Raw genomic sequence first — 21,611 nt, 5'->3', positions numbered from 1 at the left:
CTGTGAGAAGTGGGAGCCATCTTCCCTTAGTGGGGAAGGGAAAACTGTAATGGCTGGTATGGTCATGTGAATCCAGTATCTAGAGCTTTAAGACCAGTATCATGAGAGCTGATAAAATCACAGGAGCTGACAACTGAGTACTGTTTCAATATTAGAAGGGGAACAATATCAAAGATATGGAAAGAACTGCAGATAGTTTTCATAATCTAACATATTTTCCATACGTGAACTATTGCTTGGCTGGGCGGCAGATTCCTCAATGGCATTATGAGGACTTCTACAAAGCCATCTGTTTACTGCCTCCTAATGACATTCTTTCTGCATTTCATGGTGGTACTTGTCTTCTTTCCACTTCTTTCTGGTATAAACACTATGTAGTACTTTGGTAAGGCTTGCTCGAGATATTTTAATGCTTCTGATACAACAGTTGTCTTCTACATTTCTGTGTATAGGCCCATCGTGCACAGAAGATACTGACAGTAGGCAGTTAGCCCTAATGATATTTCTTTATTGGGAGAACATCTGTTAGGTTTTTGGTGACAACAGCTGGAGATATTTTTGTCAAGTGCTTATACCATGATTCAGGCTGTTTTATAGACTAGTAACTTAGATACTTTATGTGTCTAAAAAGAAAATTGCATGCTACCATAGGCTTTTTACCCATAAATCTTAATGTAATCTGTCATTTCTATGCTTGAATATGACAGGCATGTTATTGAAATGACAGCCATGAGATCAAATTCTCCCCATATCTTGCAGAAAATAAGCTGTGAATTTTGGTCCAATTAATTTTTTGTATTTCTGTAGTCAGATGGGACTACGCACTTTTTCCACCTCTTATTTTTTTCTGCCTCTGTAGTCTCAGAAAATAAACCTTGAGCAGTGTGATCCAGCAGTCCTAGATAAGCCTAGGATTTTTTAAAAATCTGCATTGAAATTATCTCAGTGTTACTTTATGGTCTATTTCCTTTATTGCAGTCATTATTGAAAGAATGGCACTCAGCTAAGGAGTGGTTATTGTAATTTCATTAGGGACAGAATTTTTTAGCTGTCAGAAGAAATTATGGTTTTAAGCATTCTCTCTTCTGACTATATTCTTGTTTAATACAAAACATGATTGTATTAAAAGCAAATGACCTGTTGCCTTAAAAATGAAATGCTGACATTTCCTAACTATAGTATACACAGTATTAAATTCAGAAAAATATTTCTTAAATCAAGTTTTCTAACAACAGTGGTAGAAAGAGAACTTGCACCAGTATTCTTCAAGTATGGAGAGTATGTTTTGGTCCAGTGCTGTGCTAAATCTATTTTATGCTATAATCTCCAGCATTTAGGGTTGATTTCTTTCAGTGGGCCCACAAGGATTCTAATTCTAGGTCTTCTTGTCCTTCCCTTGGAAAGAAAGATAAATGTGTATCTACCCAGCACCTCAGTCTTACAGACTTAGAGAATGAATCAGAGAAACTACAGAGAGAGTTGAGGGAGACTGGTTTCTTATCTTGGCCACTGTCATGGTTTGAGAGCCCTAAAATCCAATTCCCTAGTTCTAGCCTCCCTCCCACATCTCAACCCAGTGTGAGATGGGTTTTCCAGACACCACACGAGACTCAAAATGGGGGAAAGGGATATATTACAATACACTGTACAAATAAATATTATAGTACACTACATACACAATCTCAACTATCTCTACCATGACAAAACAGTATTTACAATGGATCAAATCTCTTCTCCCTTCCAAATAAAAGTCCAGGAGGGAAGAAGGAAAAGACCCTTTTCTCTCTCTGAGCAGGAAGTCTTTCTAGGGCAGCAATGTCTCTTTCTCTCTTCCATGCAGCAGCTGTAGCTGGATCTTTGCCAATACACACGAGGGGAGTCCAAGCCCCTCAGCCCTTCGTCTCCAAACGAGGGTCTTCTTTTCTGTGGGCTGCGTAGCAGGGACAAGACTTGCTTCACCACGTCATATCATGGGGTGTAAGACCCCCATGAAGGTCCCTTCCTCGGGGGATTCACCCCTGACTCAGAATGTCTTGGGCAGCTTTCAGTTGAAGGCCTTTTCCTCGAGAGTTCTATCAGAGCTCCTGTGCTCTGATCTCAGGCTGCTAGCTTCTCAGCAGCAGCGAGGGGGGGCCCAAGGTCACCCCCTCCACATTCCTTCGGCTGTCCCGGTCCAGCTTCCCAGGACACTTGAGCTTCTTAGCTCCTCTTTGAGCAGTGCTGCTGCATTTTAGGACTTCCATTCAGTAGGAGTCCACCCCCTCCATTTTAGGAGGTATCTCAAAGGAGTTTGGGGTGCTTGGTGCAGTTCTTACCCCAAAACTCTCTCTCTGTAGAACTTACTTCTGCTGTCTCTGGTGCTGGCTCTCTTTCCTTCAGACAACTCTGTGTCTTCCTGCTCGGCTGCATGCTTGTTTGCTGCTCCTCCAGTTCTTATCTTCTGGCTCTCTGCCACCGTTTCTCTGTACACTGTTCCTGCTGCTGCTCACAGTGGAGAAACTTCCCCCAGCTCTTAGCTACAGATACATAGTCCAGCTTAACACTGTTCCAAGTCCCTGTAGCCCCCCAGCCAGGGCTGGGGGGGAGCCCAGCCCCCAGTGGGGCTCCGGGCCCCTTCCTCGTGGCTTCAGAACATGGCCACCTCTCTACAACTACCACTACCTTTCTTTTCCGGTCTAGTGATGTTTATATTTTGCAGGAGCGCTGATTGGGTCAAACCTCAAGGGTCACCACCCCCTGGGGGTTTACCATTTTATAACTCTAAGGGGGAAAACTGTTTCCCCCCACCACACCACTAATGTAGAAGCTTGAAGTGAGCCAAGGGAATAAGAATGTTGCACTTCTGTTTCCTTCTATAGGCCCATTTTTCTCTGAAGATTCTATTATTTATGCCTTTAGTCCATTATTTGTGCCTCTATTCCATTATTTATTAGAATTGAGAGAACAGAGCATGTCTGAAGTTTGTGCAGATACCATTGTCATACTAGAGCTCTTTAAACTGGTGCATATATTTGTGTATTAGCAAGAGGAAAAGAAACACTATCGGGGAATATATAAAAAGTAGGTATAATTAATGCATTTGTGTTTCTTAAACTCTCATTGAAGGTGTAGGAACCAATAGCACCATCTCTAGTTTTATTTTCATGTTCATCACATGAACTGATGGAAAAAAACTAATGTAGCTGTTCAAGTGATGGAAAATTGGCGAAATTGGAAAACTGGAAAAATTAAGGTTATGCTTGTCAAGTCGCTGGTGATGATTTTAAATAGATTTAGTGTTTTTCTTGAGGTCTTTTCCTGTAGAAGGGAAAAATACAACATGCTGTTCAGCTGCCTATAAATATTTACTTTGCTGTTTGTGCTGGTTTAAAGGTAAACAGGCAGGAGAAATGAACCCAACTCAAAAGAGATTATAAGTCAGAGTTAGAATTTAATAAAAATAATACAATAAATACAATTATACGGACAAACAATTAGTTTTAACCCACAAAACGCAGATGTATAACCCAGTACCCTGGGGCATGAACAGAATGGTGTTCATTGGCCCCTGTGCTGAGCCCCATGTGGTCCCCCTGAGTCCAAAGTAAAAGGAAAGGAAGACCTGTTGGTGAGAGTGCTGGTTGCAGTCTGGTTGAGAGTGGTGGTTGCAGTCTGGTCGAGGTTCTGGTCCTCCTCTGGATCAGACAAGTGGGCCCAGAAGTCCCAAGACCCCAAGATTATATACACAGATTTGAGTGGGAATGCCCAGTACCTCCCATAGGGCAGGGAGTTCCACAATAGGTGATTGTGAGTAGTGAGATGTTTTTGGAAACCTTGGTGGCCCATTAGCAGACACGACCCCTCAGGCTGGGTGTGGAGGTGCTAATGACTTCCCGGAGGGGAGTTATCACACCTGAGTCATTGGTGTGAGGATAGGGACATCCTCCTATCTCACAGGCTTCTTAACACCCAGCTTGTGGTGTTAAGGGGTCAGGTGTGCTCTGGGCAGCTGCTGGAAATGGTCTATTGTTAATAGTTCCTGGGAAATGACATAGAGGATGTAGAATACACAGTTTGGGTTACACCTACACGGTGATGAACTTGTCCCCGCTGCTCTAACTAGGACACGGTTCTACAGAACTAGCAATTCTTGATGTTTAGACAAACACGTCTATCACAATGCAACATTCTTTTCTTGAGCAGTCACTGAAAGCAAATTTGGATACAACAGTCCATTTTAAAATCTGGGGCAATAAGTTGTTGATGCAAAGATTGAGATTTATTGTTGCTTCCAGGAGTTGACAAGATGGAAAACATTCAGTGTTCTCTTTTAGTATTGAACAATTGTGTAAAATAAGTAGTATTCTCAATGCCAGTAGACTTTAGAAAACATTCCTCACATAGACACAAGAAGCTCACTGTTTTAACTGGCACACATTTAATGTTTCTCCTAGGTTAACTCTGAGGCATCTGTACAACAGTGGTGATAACACTGCTCTCAGTTATACACTTGTGCTTGAGGTTATTAAGATCTCTTGGACCTCCAAAATATTCAACATCACCCCCTTCCCCACAAAAAGAGTCTAAAAGTAAGGATGGTTATAATTTTGTTATTTATTGATAAGGTTTTTACTCCTAAGACAAACTCTTTGGGGAGTCATGGGTCAGAACTTACCTAGTATTACACTGGATAGAGTTGGGCGCTTTTGCTTGGGATTTGCAATGAGTGCATCTTGGCTGGGAGTCATTCCTTTAGGAAAATGAGCTGGATCTTATATTTGTTTGTCTTAAAGAAACTAAGAATCAGCTTCCACGTGCCCTAATCGCTGGGCTGTGTAACGATGGTCCTGCTCCTTGTTGTCTGGTCCTGCAGAAATGGGTTCTTTCTTACAGCATATCATGATTTCAAAGGATAGTGTGCTCTGCTTCATGAGGAGTCTATGTTCATGTGGGTATGATATTCTACTGAATTAAGATATAGTTCAACTTCCATTTGTGCCAGTCAGTCTGACAACCTGCTCTTTACAGAAAGGCACGCAAAGCAGAGCCAGATAACACACAGAGACTGACATTTACAAAACTAATACTATGCATGTTGTAGACCTCAGTCACTTGAGGTTCTTTGGGGAGAAGCTGTCAGGGTAATGGATGCATTTACACTTGGTTCCTGTCACCACCAACTTTGATGTGATTGATCTTCCTGACAAAGAGGATAAACTATTAGTCATCCTTTGGGAAGGCATTGTCTGGAATTAATAATCCTATCACCTAGTTTCACCTTATCACAGGGAAAAATTTATTTTTTAGTCAATTTCAAATAAAAATGTATTGACCTCATAACACCTTCAATCTTGCTATTAAATAATAACTTGGAATTTTGTTTTTGTTTCTGTTTAAAAAGTATGACATTTCTCCAGTATATGAGATCATAGTCTTAATGGAGCTAGGTTTAAAAAAATATATAAAATACACGTTTAGGTTTTTGCAAAGGTTTGAATTTTTGTACTTTGTGCAGATCAGTTGAATTCAGAAAATTATTTTTCTTCATTCTTCTTTGTTGATTCATAGAACAGAAAATATGAGCTGCAAACTCTACAGAATACTGTAATAAGTTATAATTTTGTTAAGTACTTAAAAAATTAGACAGCATTATTGAGCATAATAAGTGGAATGGTCCTTAACACTTCTGTTGTCACTTAAAACAAAGATTATGATAGTTCCTTAATTCCTTAATAAGAGAAACTTAAGAATCTGGAGCTCTTGAATAATTAGTAATGGATTATTTTTAATTGTAAATAAAACTGTATTTAGCTTTATTGCTTAAATTTATTATGTATTTTCCATTTGTTTCAAATGAAATGCCTATCCAACTTCCAGTTCATCAGAAATGCTTAGAAATTTTAATGAAGCTGTAAGTCTGTGGATATTGGATAAAGTTAACTAAATTATATGGATTACACTAGGCTGTCTGCCAGAAAGAAAGTTTACGTACAACTTGTCATTAAGAATCTATAAGCCATTTATAGCATATATTTAAATCATGTAGCTGTTCTGTGTAATAGGGAGGAAGGACTGCTATTGAAAACATAGGAATTACTAATTGACACCATAATGATAAAGTTGCTTTTTTGTTTTACAGGTCTTAGGAACAGATGAGGATAATATGGGGGATGGTTGCTCTCAGAAACTGGCTTCAGCCAAGTTCCTTCGACTTTTGCTCCTAATACTGATTCCTTGCATCTGTGCCCTTATCCTTTTGCTGGTGATTCTGCTTACCTTTGTAGGTGAGTGCTAATGGAGTAAATTGGCACTTTTTAAATTAAGGAGACTAGAACTAAGACCACATTCTCAAGTGCTAATATAATTGTTGACATTAAACATGTATCTTAGCACATCTGCCTAACCAATTAATCTACCTAATGACTGCTTGTTGCAGAGAAATAAATACACTATTTGGATTTATATATTTAAAACATATTTAAAGTACCAATGAGGAAACCATCTCTGATTTTCTCAAGGTAGACTTTTGAGAAGCATGTAGCATGTAGATAGTTTTCAGAAGTCATTTTACAAGTACAAAAAGATATTTATGTTAGAACTTTAGATCACTGTCACTGGAATTGAATATTTATCCCTTTATGTCATACACTTGTATGCAAATCTGATTCTTATTTTCGAGTGAAATTTAATTTATAAATAGCCACAAATCTTTCTGAATCTATTCTACAAAATATTACTGTTTTGCTGAGGAAAACTATGTTAATTTCTTCTAAATATGGAATACGTATTAATGCAGAACCCCAAGCATGTTTTGTGGAAACTGGTTCCAGTATATTAGATTTCATAATGGCTTAGTCTGTTAACGTAATTCTGTGTCTGTTACGCAATGAAAAGGTGCTAATTTATTACCATAAATTTTTTAAAAATCTTCCTTTCGTTATCTTTAGAGAAGGCTGACATATCATTAAATTGCTTCAACTACAACATGAAAAAGACAGTAATACTAAGTTAAAGCATTGCTTTTTTAGGAAAAAAAAAGCAAAAAAATAGTCTGCTTTCAGTGCTGAGAGGTGTTGGGCTTTTTGCCTTTTTTTTTTGTTAATGAGAATATTTTCTAGTTGGGCTTCCCTAAGTACTTCAGAAGCACACCTGTAACAAGTGGGATAATGTATGAAGTATACAGATATATATCAATTTTCCGATTTTAAATACACCAGTTTCAATACACATCAAACAGTCAAACAGTTAGCAAGCACAGGAAGAAACATATCTCAATAGCACTGTCAAAATCAAGACAAACCTGTTTTCTCAATTCAGTCTGTAAAGGATTTGCAACAAGACATTGTGGGCCTGTTCTTTTCATTTAGTTTAAGTTAGGGAAGTAAAAAAACCTCCAAAGCTAGTGAATGTTGTGATTGACAAGTAAGTCTTGGGTTGTATCTCTCAACTAAGAACAGTCTGAAATGGATTAAGATCAAGTCTGGCAATTAGGAAATATGATGCCATTCAATTTGCTTTCCTTATGTTTAGCATTCCATTTGTATCCTTCATATCCTCTACCCTAGATTTTCATTCTTTGGTGAGAAAGCAGATAAAAAAGCAGGTGTATTTACATCAGCTCTACTCAGTCTCCTCCTGAGGCATGTATCGACATAACACTCTTTAAAATGCATGAAATCCTCTGAGAAAAGAATGAGGCTTGGTGTTATAACCCAAGTCTAAAACTGGCAGAGCTCCCTTCGGGAGCATCCTTTGAATTAACATATTATAATTTAGTATTCTTCTCCGCAGCTTTCATTTTCTATGCATTGGTAGCTTAGAAGCAAATATGTTTGATGACTAGAATTAAATGAACAAATTCTGTGGACATCTTTAAAGTGTGTGTAATATAGTCTGTTTTAGCTATTGAGAATACCCTATATCCAGAATAGTACTTCATATTCATTTCAGATCAATAATAACTGAATTCTGTTACAGTCTAATATTGGTATGAAGTCTTACAGTGTACGAAAGAAGTTGATAGTCCTGACCAGCTAAGAGAAATTATTTAATATACGGGAAATTATAGTTTTAAATTTTTTTCCAAAAATGAGGGAGTTAAAATCTGTGGTTGTCATTCTAGTATCTTTCATTGGTGCATAAAACATAAATAGAAAACTCCAGTCTATCCTTAAGAACCTTATGAACTTTTTTAGATTTGACTTTGGTAATTAATTCATCAGGAAATTAGACCTTTTATATTTTGAAAGAAAGTGTTTTGTTTCCTGTGGTAAGTTTGTAGGTAATTATTCTTTTACTTCTGTAATATTTTTTAATTAAATGAGGCATATACACATGAAAAAATGTGCATGCACCTGAGAACTTTTCTATTCGTTTTCCTTTACATCTCTTTTGTTGCCTGCATGTCATTGCAAGCTCTGATGTTGAAGAAACAGAAAAGTTGTTGTGGGAGAAAGGTGACAGGAAGAGCAGTACGGTTATACTGTAGTAATGGAAAATATCCTACTTGAGCCTCTGTTTTCAGAATATGACATTAATCAATCTTGCTAAAATTTTTTACCTTCGAAGTATTCAAGATCCAAAGCCCTTGAAAAAGTAATTTTGTAGAACTGTGTACAAAGACAGGACAAAGCAAATTATCAGTAGAGGTACACGTGATTTTGACTAAAAATGCAAAGAACTTTTAGGTCCATAGAAGAAAAGAGCAATCTGAGTTGTTTAGTTTTGATTTCTCTTAAGTACTTACATTCTGGCTCTGCATACTCTGCTGTCTCTCACCAGGAGTCAACCTCTAGGAGAAGACTTTGTAAGGAACGAATGTTGTTTCACTCATGGAAGTAGAGGCATTACCAGTTACTTTGAAGGAAGTCTAGCCTTTAAGCCATGACCATAGTAATTTGTTGAAAGCCTGTGGTACATCAGAGGAGAGAAGGGAGTAGGAATAGCGCTTGCTTTGAACTGTCGAAGACCTAACGTTCCAGACCTTGACTATGAAGACCTAACTCAGCAATATAAATTTGAAGGGGGAAGAAAAGGCTAGATTATACATGATTAAGATTACTGATATCTTACAATTACGCTTATTCCTATAGACATCAAGAATCTTCTAATAAGACTGGTCCATAATTTTTTCCTGGGGATTATAGCTAGTGTAGTATAGTATGGTATGGTACAGTGCAGGATAGTACAGTATAATTTCATCACTTTCCAGAAAAACAAACAATAACTGAATGCATGATTTGAACAGCTAAATGTTTCTTGAAAATGGAGAGATGTACAATCCTCTTAAAATTGTTTTAGAATCTCTAGTCTATGTCTCATTTCGCTGAAAAAAACCTGAAAAAATCCTTAAGTAATGACTAGTATGCAAATATTACAAAGGTGTAAATTAGCATATTTGTTAGAATGAAAAACCTCTGGCATTTCATTCTTATCCTTGCAGAGAGGAAGTGTTCTAAACTACTTGAAACATTGTTTTTAAAAAGTCCTTCATAGCTGGTAAGCATTATACCAAATTAATTTTTTTTTGATTGAACCATAATTGCTTCTCATTGCAGTTATTTATCTGGGAAAACAGAATGCTTTATAGTTATAGTCTCATAAAGGAAAATCAGTTATATTTATTTTATAGTGATAAATGCATTCCATGGTAGGTGTCGCATTCCTCCCATCCCTTCACATGAGTGTCCTCAAATCATACTTACATGGTCTTCTTCTACCTCCTGCTAATACCCATCCACAACTAATGCTTTGTCTGTTGTTTTCTATAGAAATCAGAACAAGTGTTATGATACACATAAAGAGTGGTTTCATCTATGTCAGACTTTTCCAGTCCAGATGTAATTTTTGGGCATATGATTACATTGCAGGACCATATCAAATAAGCCTGCCTTTCAGGCAAGCAGCATACCCTTTTATCTATGCACAATGTTAGGCATTTATGCATTTTGCAAAAATAGTATTTTAAATATCTCTTAGTCTGTCAGCCCTGGTGGGAATGAAGATCCTTCACAGAATAAACATCAGAAAAAGTTCATTTTAGTAGAACTGCTTGGCTTAGTTTTGTCAGCTGAGATGATACAATTAGGAAGGCCTTTTGTGTAGAAGAGGTTCATTGTGTTGTCCACCTGTCAAGAAAAATTGTTATCACTAGGAAACTGCGAAAATAGAACAAAAAATGCCGTTGTTGGAAAGATGAGTTGAAGAAGCAAACAAGCCTTTGGGGATCTCAGTGAAAGAAGTAGATGACCTTATAGGTAGTGATAGACATAGCTATTATTTGTAGTTCCAAAAAATGAATAAAATAAGTCTGAGTGAGGAGAGCACAGAATCCAGTTAGTAGTTTCAATATTTTGCTTCACAGTATTTATTTGTCCAAAGGGGTTTTTAAAATTTCTTTCAAGAGTTTACCTATCTTGAAATGTATTGTCTGCTATTTTACCCAGTGATATAGAAATAGCTAATCATTTTAACTTTTATTTTAAATCATTATTAATAGCTCTTTCGGACCAATGTTTTAGAGACTTTCTCTATTTTTATGCTGAGTGGAGGAGAAGAGATGAGTCCAGGGAGGAGCAGAGAAAATGTGAAAAAATACCTTCAGCTACTATGCACTTTGTCAAAGGAGTTAAAAAAGCTTGTTTTAACTTTTTGAAAACTGCAAAAAAATCTAGTGAAGTTTGAAACTTGAAACAAAGTAGGCTTCTGAATTACAGAAATTCAAGGAAATTACAGAATTACAGAAATTATTTGGAAACAAAGCATCCAAAAAAAGCTACATTTAAGTAAGCACAATTTCTGAACACAACCACTCACAATTCCTTAGGCTTTAGCAAATCATATTAATAGTGGTCCTTATCTGTGAAACTGCAACACATTCATTCTTCCTGTTTGGCCTGACCAGAGGACTCAAACAAAAAAACTTGCTGCTGAAATAATTTGCAGGTGGGAGATTTTTAGTTGCTTCTGTAAAATACACACAGTAAATTCCTCCAAATCCCAATGAATTATTTGAATTATTTGAAATATTTGCTGGTGGAAAAACAGAAACCTTAATGTGTGTATATATATGTAAAGTTCCCCTTGGTTCTTCCAGTAGAATTTCGACATAAAGATTTACTCGCAGTCAGGGATCTTTGTTTACCAGTGGTAGTTAAATTACATAATCTTATATAGAGAAAACAGTATCTCTTTCCATTTTAAAAGTTAGTGAATATAAAATATATTAAAAATGTATTGGTTCCCTTGAAGCTTCAGAATTAGATTTCTGAAGATGTTGATACCATGAACACAAGAGATGATTCAATTTAAAAAGAGAAAAAAATAGTATTGTCAGTCTTGTTAACACTATAACAGAATGAAAGCATATTAGAGCTACTTGAAATTGCACTCTATAGTTTTAAACATGTAAGAGTTCTATAAGTAAATTACTATAAGGTTAAAATATTTGAACCATTTGTTTCTGTATTTATCCTACAGTAGCCATAGCTTTTGTTTTATGAGCTACTGTTATTTTCTTGCTACATTCTTAAATTTAGTTATCTTTAACTTGGAAATAAATGTTACTTTTAAATCTGTGTCATTATATTTATTATTAACCTGCCAAAACAGATTGGTAACACTTGTTCTTCCAGGTGATGGATGGTAATTTTGGTGCTTTTTTCCTTTCTTCTAGGGGTGTTAGAAAAAACATGCTTTTATTCAAATGGAACTGAGGTCATCACAGTTAATGGTGACTTTGAAACATATGATGATCTTTTGCCAAACATGGTTGAAAACAGTTCCAAGACTGATCCCACAATGGATCTCAGCACACAGCCCTCTTCTTGGACCACCACGCTTTTATCCCATGTTGACCAAATGAACAAGAACTCAAACATGTTTAGAGAGTCTTTCCAGGAAAATTCATTTGGTCTCCCCACTCAAGCTACAGTGCTCAGTCATCAGCCTACAAATGATGCTGCTTTGTCAGAGGGCTCTGAAGACAACACCCAGCTGTTTGCCACTGCAGAGGAGGTGACTTTGTGGTCTACAGATGCATCCTTTAACAACATAGAGAGGATGACCACTCCACCAGTATTAAGTCCTACCCGTCCATCTGCATCACAAAAAATGTATCAGAAAAAAAGTAAGTTTATCTTTCATTTGGCTCCATAATTCTGACTCAAAAACTACAGAGCATACTGTTGGCATGTTTTCCAGTGTGTTCTTGTGAGTTCTAAAGCATGTGTCCCTTTTGATAATTTGTCATGCACATTACACATTGCAAGCCACTGCTTTTTTATCAGAACATTTGATCGACCTGTTGAGGAAGATGCAGTAAATTCTTTCATGTATGAAAAATTACAATACATTTTTCAAATGGTGGTAATAATTAATGCTTACCAAGGCCAAAAATGAGTTATTGCAGGCTGTATTAAGTTTGTAGGTTGAATTTTCTGTGTTTCTTTAGAACTATGTATGTGGCAGATAAAAGTTGGGAAATAGTTCAGTTTTTTCTTTTCCTTGTTCTTTCTCAAGTGAAGTAAAAGTAGGGAAAACCTTGCAGTAAGACTTTCTTTTTTTAAAACCTGTTACACAGAAAAGATTACTTTTGAAAGTGTTACAGTGATATGGTATTTTCTTACTCCAAAATTAGCTTTTAAAAAAACAACCTTATTGTAAATCACTAATTTGTCAGTTGTTTCTCTTTCCCCTAGACTGTAGTGACTTCACAGGCCATTTGAATGGCACAGGCTTTCTGTAGGTTCTGTTTAAGTGATGTTTCTTATACAGATTTATCTCTTTTTCTCTCCCTGCACCCCAAACAGAGCAAATATATATAAATGCACACTTGAATCCTATTAGTGATTCATTTATTTACTTCTTTTGGCAACTTGGCTAATTATGATTGTGCCAAGGAACAGCAACAATGCATAGTGAGCTACACCACAGGTATTTTCATCATCATATATGAGATACCTATTTGAGATAGATGTAACAGTATAAACCCCTTTCCCCTTATCTTATTGTATTGGAATGAACTCTTTTGAGATCTGTGCATATGTAACATGCATATGTATGTGTATGGGATGTGATATTTTTCCCTCCTACATTGCTGACGCAAGGTGCTACAGTGCTGCAGTGGTTTAGGACAGCCTTAGGCCTGGATTTCTAACCTTTCAGATATTTGGGGTTTGGTGTTATATAGAGAGGCGCTTTTCGCCTATGAAGGACTTTCTAAGTACGTGTTCTATTTTGGTATGTTCAGTACATTCCAACAGCATTATGACTGCATGTATATTCAGTCAGTGTGACTACTTGGAATTCTATTGTGAGGTAATTTCTTCTGTGTAAAGAGAAAAGGATAAAAGCTTTTCAAAGACAAATTTGAAATACCACAGGTTTCTTAAAAAAACACAAAACAACAACAACAACCAACAAACAAACATCCCAAACTGAGATACTTGAAGTTAGGTTTTTCTCTGCCTATCAGAAACATCAGGAATCAGTATGTTACTAATCAATAACCTCTCAGTCTTTGATTCCACCTACAAGTGTTTTGCTTATCTGTATTCATGTGGACATTATCTTAATTCTGTGTGTAGATACATAAAAAAATGTTTGTGTATATATATATATATATATATACATATATATATATATATATACATATATATACATGCACACATAAATACAAATATATATTAGGGATCCAGAAGAATTTGATCTTAGAGTAACTATGTGTTACCATGGCTGTCCAAGGCATAGAGGACTAAAAAGCAGGGGATTTTGACTAGCACTACCTTTCTTGTTCTGGCCTTTGTAAATTAACTCCTTATATTCGTCTTCGGTCTCTTTGATCTCTCTTTTCCCACTAAGTTTTGCTTCTTGGAGAGAACCGTAAAGTAACAGAGAAGGTGGTCTAATGTCTGTAGGAAGTTCTTATGTATTCTAATGTGGAGGGAGATGAGGTATAATTGGGAGATGAGGTATAAACCAGCAAAACTGGAATAGTCTGTTGGAGTAAAAATGATTTTTTTGGGACAAGTTAAACTTGAAGACCACATAGGAATGGTAGTAGTAGATCAAATTAAGTCTCTCTTGCTTAGTGTCTGAATCCAACTGTGAACATTAGCACATGCCTGAAGAAGAATAAACTAGGTCTAGCATACTGAGACACTTCAACATTACATAGTAGCAGATTCCAGTGATCTGCAGTGAGTCCCGATAAGTGTTCTCCCATGAACTGACGTAATCGCTTTTGAACCATGTAAAACAGAGATTTGAGCTTTGTAAGTGTATCTCATAAGGAAATTAACTTCATTTAGAGGTGTGAGGCTGATGTTCTTTCATCAGTGCGCACTAGCAAATCATCCATCAGTACAAATTTCATCTGGTTCAAATGTGGGGAGGTGAATGCATTTCTATTGATTTAGTAAGGATGAATAACTTGGACTTTATGCTGATTTTATACAGGATGTCGAAAGACAAATGAACAGAGACTGCCAGTGCAAAGCCAATCAGACAAAATTCTCTGAACACATTCGGACGGGCATTCCTGTGACTGTTATGTTTTTGGTCTGATACTAGTATCCCTAGCACTGGATTTGCTTTACTGGTGAACCACAGCTTCAATAAAAGATATTAATTAGAGAAATTATCAGCATTGTGACCATATGGTATTCAGTCAAGACTTCAAAATAACACAAGTAAGACATTGCTGAGTTACTAACTGGAGAGGAATGAAATTTAGCACATATGACATCAATTATTTAAAAAGTCCTTGAAGCAAAAGGAAGTTCTTTGGCAGAAATTTTATTAAAGAGTAGGTTAGTGGGTAAATAGGAATGAATGATACAGTAAGGAAGAGATGAAGAAGTTTATTTTCATTTTACCAGGGAAGGCAATGCCTCACACATTTATTAGAAAGGAGTCAGTGAAAATGCTGGTTAATTCAACATGCTTGTCTTTTCAAAATGCTGTTAAAAACAGTCTTCACTGAGAAGTCTTAAAGACACTCTTCTCACACACTACATGTTCATTAAAAGACAGAAGGAAAATTAAGAATTAATGGTTAGGCTCCAGAGTTAAGAGGGCTACTGATGGAGTCTTACAGACAGTGTTTCCTGATCAGGCAAAATAGTGAATAGTGAAGTAACAACATTTCTGCTAATACAGATTTATCTGTCTAAAATGAATAGCTGGGAATCACATAAAGATCTCATAGGGAGACATTGACTGATAAAATGTGCAGATGACTTTGTGCCGATAGGTGCAAAAGAATGCTGGAGAGTGGGGAACAATGCTAACTCTGTTGAATACATTGTTTTACTCTCAGCTAGTGTTGCCACCAGAAAAGGGACCTGATGGTTTGCTGCAGTCAGCATTCTGGCTCCACGACTGTCAAGAAGGCAAATGGTGTTAGGCATTGTCATGAAATTTTCAAAGGACAAAACAGAAAATCTCACTACATCAGTGTATAACTTCAGAAAGATAATAGTAGAATCAAAAAAGGCAAATAGCAGCCAAGTAGACCAGTAGAGACATGGAATGACTTAGATATGGGGAGGCACTAAATAGGAGGAAGACACTGTTTTCCTTCTGGAAAACAGCTGGATTAGGAGTAAGTGATTGTGGTAGACATTCGTACCATTTTGAGTGTGTCTTGGTGAAATAGAACAGTTACTCACTGTTTTTCATTATACCAGGAGTTGCCCTTTTTTTTTTTCCCTATCAGACAGTAAGTTAAAAAAAGAAAAAGGAAACAGCATGGAACTCTTTGCCACAGGATGCTGAGAAAACCCGAAAGTATGAAAATACTTGGAGAACCTCATGACTGGTTGGTCTACTGGTGCATTTAGACACAATAGTCCAGTGGCAACCTCTGACTTGTGAAGGCTCAAGATTTTACATTGCCAGAAGTTGTTGTTATACTCCTAGATGTTTGTTCCTTATATTTGCCCAATATTATTAGAATTTTTCTTGGAAATATAATGCTGGCCTCTGTCAAAAACCAACTTCTGAGTTAAGTGTATCCTGTGTTACCTCTCTGTTGGAAAGCAAGTGAAGAAATATGTTTTTCCTGTTGAGGCATTTGATTTTGTGTGAGTTCATGTTTAAATGTTTTCTGAAGGCTTGGGCCATAGTCCTTGGTCATGAGAATGGTTCATTGGAGAGTTTTCTGATAGCAAAAACATCAGGAAGGGACTCTTAGATGAACCAATAGGTTCAGTAGTGTTTATTCTTGCAATTTAGAAGTATATGTAGTATATTCTGTTCATCTGTCAGTCAACGCTTAGCAGAAAAACCCCCACATTAAATAGTAATTATCGTAAAGAATAAAGGATGTTTTTCCATGATAAGTATTAGCACAACTTTATTGGCATTTTTTTCTCTTTGAAACGAAAGTGGACTGCAGTTAGGCAGTAAAGTGAGAGACTGCATTCAAACGAAGCAGAGACCCTGTTCTGTAATACTGCTAATTTGAGGGGACAGGAAGGAGAAGAGCGAGCAAGGGTTTGACATTCTTCCTAGAAAAACATCCAGTAAATGAACGGAATATGCACTGGGACAAGAGGTATTAATATCTGATTTTGTTTCCTACGCTCACTAGTGTACACATGCCTATGTACATTTAACATCCCTTTATTCTTTTGTGCCGCTTCTCCCGCCGCTCCGCCGCCGCCACGAGAGGGCGCCGCTGCCGCGGGTCCCAAGCCCCGCGGGGCCGGAGCACGACCGGGAGCGGCACCGGGAGCAGGGCAGAGGGCACTCCGGGGGGAAACGCGGGCACCGGCCTCGCCTGCTGGGAGAGGCCGGGAATGGGCGGCTGCGGAGAAGGACGGGGAGGCACCCCCATGTGTTAGCGGGCGGTGGCACTGGTCGCAGAAGAGGTGGCCTGCAGAGGCTTTCATCTGACGAGCAGCCTGGCCGCACAACTCCAGGGTGTTCTGGGGACTCCAGGGAGAGCACTACACCTCTTAGACATTTCATTAGGAAAAGAACTGAGTAAAGAGCAAGGTGAATGGAAACAAGGGACAAGTTTTTTTCCATCTATGGCTTTTTTCATCTATGGGTTATTTTGAATGTGCTTGACAGAGTTAGGAAAATGTGTGCATCCCAAATGAACATGGGTGGGTTCCTGCTCAGCTCCTCCCTGCACTTGCACAAGTGTCAGGAGGGTGAAACCCCTCCCAGAGCCCTAAACGGTTTCTTGGAAGAATGAAATGGAAAAGTGTCTTCGCAAAAGCGAGGAAGTGTATCAGAGGACTTGTTAGGAGTTTGTGTTTCCTTGCTTGCATCTGTTACTTTTTTCCTAAATAACAAATATTCTTATTATGGAGAGGAACCTTGAGTCTTTTCATGTTTCAAGCAGACGTGTGAAGCTGGGCAACGTAATTTATTTGCAGTCCCCTGCTCAGTCTCATGGCTAGGCTTTGCGAACGAAGATTTGGGAAAGGCTCTATCCACATTTGTTACAAGCACGCTGGTGGCTAATAAGGCCAAAACAAGATAGACATATCCAATTGCAAAAGGCACAGCAGAAGGACTCCTTAGGTGGTATATTCTGCAAGGCACGGTTCTTTCTGCCTTGTCTTTTCTCCTCGAGAGTGATCTTGCGTGCTTTCTCAAAGGAAGCAGCAGCGTTATAGATGGTGTGTCTCCAGGCCTCCTGATTGGAGGCCAGAGTAGACCAGTTATGTGGATCAATATGGCCAAGGCTGAGATGTTGTTTCAGGGAGTCCTTGTATCTTTTCTTCGGGGCTCCTCTCTTGTGGCAGCCGGTGGCAAGTTCACCATAGAGCAAGATCTTAGGGAGGCGGTGATCTTTCATCCTTGAGACGTGCCCTGCCCAACGCAGCTGTGTTCTCAGCAACACGGCCTCAATACTTGTGACTGCTACTTTTTCTAGAACAGATGTATTGGTCACATAATCTGACCAGTGGATGTTTAGGATTGTGTGGAGACAGCGTTGATGGAAGTGTTCTAAGAGACGTAGGTGGTGGCGGTAGATGACCCATGATTTGGAACCATATAAAAGAGTGGACAGCACAATGGCTCTGTAAACACTGATCTTTGTACTTTTCTTCAAGTGTTTATTACGCCAAACTCTTTTATGGAGTTTTCCGAAAGCACTATATGCCTTTGCTAACCTGTTGTCTATCTCTCCATCGATCTTGCCATCCGAGGAGATGAGGCTACCTTGGTAATTAAACTGCTGGACTGATTTGAGCTCTGATTGGCCAATGGTGATATGGGGATGATGGAAGACTTCCTGAGGTGCAGGTTGATAGAGAACTTCTCTCTTCTTTAAACTGACTTCCAGCCCAAAGAGCTCAGCAGCGTCTGCAAAGCAGGATGTTAAATGCTGCAGAGCTACTTCTGCGTGAGCGACAAGGGCAGCGTCATCAGCATAAAGCAGCTCCTGGACAAGATGGTTTAAGGTCTTAGTGTGGGCCTTCAGTCGCCTTAGGTTGAACAGGCTTCCATCAGTACGGTATCGGATGTAGATACCGTCCTGATCATCGAGGTCTGCCGTGGCCCTTTGGAGCATCATGCTGAAAAAGATTGTGAATAGAGTTGGTGCAAGAACGCAGCCTTGTTTCACACCATTGTTAATTAGAAAGGGCTCAGAAAGTGCATCGCCATATCTGACTTGGCTACGCTGATCCTCATGAAGTGAGATGATCATTTTAAGGAACTTGGGGGGACATCCTAAATGTTCCAAAATCTGCCATAGACCTTTTCTGCTCACAGTATCAAAAGCCTTGGTGAGATCAACAAAGGTTACATAGAGACCTTTATTCTGTTCCCTACACTTCTCTTGCAGTTGTCTGAGAACAAATACCATGTCTGTGGTACTCCTGTTGGCTCTGAAACCACATTGGCTTTCAGGTAGAATTCCTTCTGCTATAGCGGGTATTAATCTGTTCAAATTATTCTTGCCAGGATTTTGCCAGCAATGGAGAGCAGAGTAATACCATGGTAATTTGAACAGTCTGATTTAACTCCTTTCTTCTTATACAAAGTGATGATGACTGCATCACGAAGGTCTGATGGGAGTTTGCCTAGTTCCCAACAATGCACCACAAACTTGTGAAATTTAGCACGGAGAGCAAGGCCCCCATGTTTCCAGACTTCAGGTGGAATTCCATCAACCCCAGCTGCCTTGCCAATTTTCACCTGTTGTATGGCCTTAAGGGTTTCTCCCAAAGTGGGGGCAATATCCAAATCATTCTTCACTGGTTGTTGTGGGATGGATTGAATTGTTGAGTCTTGAACTACATGGCTAGTACTGAAAAGGGTCTGAAAGTGTTCAGACCAACGATTCAGAATGGAGGTTTTATCTGTCAGAAGCGTTTGACCATCTGCGCTGAGTAGGGGGCTTTGGACCTGGTATGTAGGCCCGTATGCTGTTTTCAGGGCCTCGTAGAATCCTCTGTGATCACCCGCATCTGCGCATAATTGAGTTTTCTCAGCTAGATTGATCCACCACTTGTTCTGGATGTCACGGAGTTTCTGTTGGAGCTTGCTGCATGCAAGACGAAAGGCTATTTTTCTTGCGTGACAGGAAGGCTGAGCAAGATGTGCTTGGTAAGCAGTTCTCTTCTTCCTCAACAATTCCTGGATCTCTTGGTTGTTTTCATCAAACCAGTCCTTGTTCTTCTTGAAGGAGAACCTCAAGGTTTCTTCAGAGGACTGCTGGATGCTGTTTTTAATATGGTGCCAAATTGTTTCAGGAGAGGAATCTGTAGAATCTATGGAGTGGTTTTCTAGCCTAGTTTGAAGGTTTGCCTGGAATCTGTCTCTCACTGTGCCTGTTTGAAGATTGTTAACTTGGAGTCTCCTCCTTGGGATACTGCCCCTTTTTGGTATGAACTTAAGACTGAAGTTAAGTTTGCAGCACACAAGTCGATGGTCTGTTTGGCATTCTGCGGGTGTGATGGACATTGCGGGCATCCCTCCGTCGCACCAAGACATAATCAATGAGATGCCAATGCTTAGATCTAGGATTCATCCAGGTTGTCTTCAGACTATTTTTCTGTTGAAAGATAGTATTAGTGATGGTGAGCTGTTGTTCCTCACAGAATTCTAGCAGAAGGCGACCATTATCGTTGCAGTTTCCAACACCATGCTTGCCTAATACTCCTTTCCAGGCTTCAAAGTTCTTACCTACTCTGGCGTTGAAATCACCAAGGATAATGATCTTATCACCTGCAGGAACCTTTTGGGTAAGGCGGCGTAGGTCAGTGTAAAATTTATCTTTTTCGACAGGGTCAGCTTGGAGGGTTGGGGCATATATACTAAAGAGGACAACATGTTGCTTGTTGTGTAGTGGAAGGCGTAGGGAGATAATGCGGTCAGAGTGACCTGTCAGCAGATTTTCGAGTTTAGGAACAATAGAGTTTTTGATCATGAAGCCTACTCCCGAGAGGTGCCTTTCGGTTCTGGGCTTACCTGACCAAAAGAGTGTGTAACCGGCACCATGTTCTCTGAGGCTGCCTTCCTCGTGAAGGCGAACTTCACTGAGAGCAGCAATGTCGATGTTGAGATGAGCCAGTTCATGGGCAATTAGGGCAGAACGTCGCTCAGGATGTCCGCTATCTGCAGAATCGAGCATGGTTCTGATGTTCCAACATGCTAGAGTTAATTTAGGTACACCTTTGGAGGCAACCTGCTCAGTCTAGAGATTATCCTAATCCTCTGTATTGTCATTTAACTGTGTTCAATTCATACATGAAATAAATATCTTTATCTCTACCCAGCATTTCTTACTTTCTGTTTGGTTTTCTGGCACTACTAGAATCTACAAAGAACTAATCTGGCCCAACTTTCTGTTTGGTAGGAAAGAGCGATATGAAAACCACTGTGGGGATAGCTGGACATGATATATCACAAGTGACACAGCAACAATGCCTCTCTCTCCCTGCCTTGTACTGCTCATACTAAAGACATTTTTATGTACTGAAGCTAAGGTATCCAGTAACTACATCCAAAGTCAGTTCATAGGTTTGTGTCTTTCTGATCTTCAGTGTTTCCAGCAGTGATCTGATAAATCACTTTGTCTTTTAGCTCAATTTACGTATAATTACTCATACAAGTTGGAATAGGCCCAATTATATAAGAGCAATAGTAACAACAGACCCATGGTAGATTTTTAGGGCTATTCTTGTCCTCAAAAAAAAAATTCAAAATGTTGTTAAAACATGATTTTCTCTGGAAGGGAAAATGGTTTTGGTTTTTCAGAATGGCATAGAAGAGCATGAACAGACCTAAGTGTCAGACCAGGAGTTTAGCCACTCAACTGTATTTTTTTCATGCAAATGCAAGCATCAGAAGACTAATATGGTAGCTATTAATTTTGTTGGTGCTTGAGTTCATGCTTGAGAGTGTTTTCCAGCAATAGCTTCTGTTTCTTTATCTCACTTATACCTACATTTTCTGTCAAAATTAAAGAAAGTGAAAAAAGCTGCTCTAAAATTCTGGCAATACAGTCCTCATTTAAAAATGCATTTTTTTCACTAGTCAAAATAATCACTAAAACAATTCTGCTTTTCCTCTCTAACAGAAATTTAAAATTATAATTGCATTTAACATGGAAAAATTAATGACTTAGAAGAGAAACACATGGTGAATTTTCACTAAATTCA

The 21,611-nt window shown here is 38.6% G+C and overlaps 1 protein-coding gene across 5 annotated transcripts in view; it reads left to right on the top strand.

Annotated features, from left to right (window-relative positions):
- The window catches only part of CORIN (corin, serine peptidase), a 129,580-nt gene that overhangs the window by 12,905 nt on the left and 95,064 nt on the right, over positions 1 to 21,611 (top strand). For all 5 annotated transcript variants that reach the window (XR_003533155.1, XM_027676327.1, XM_027676328.1 and 2 more), the window contains exons 2-3: positions 6,119 to 6,263; positions 11,654 to 12,106. Coding sequence is in view for 4 of the 5 variants with exons in the window: in XM_027676327.1 (XP_027532128.1) it covers positions 6,119 to 6,263; positions 11,654 to 12,106 (598 nt within the window). In the remaining variant the exon portion in view is untranslated. The remainder of the gene's footprint in view (positions 1 to 6,118; positions 6,264 to 11,653; positions 12,107 to 21,611) is intronic.

This window comes from Neopelma chrysocephalum, unplaced genomic scaffold (genome assembly GCF_003984885.1).
Source record: "Neopelma chrysocephalum unplaced genomic scaffold, ASM398488v2 Primary Assembly neopelma1_42, whole genome shotgun sequence".
Classification (NCBI taxonomy): domain Eukaryota; kingdom Metazoa; phylum Chordata; class Aves; order Passeriformes; family Pipridae; genus Neopelma; species Neopelma chrysocephalum.
The sequence above is the reverse complement of the archived record's forward strand: the minus strand, read 5'-3'. Positions and strand labels throughout refer to the sequence as shown.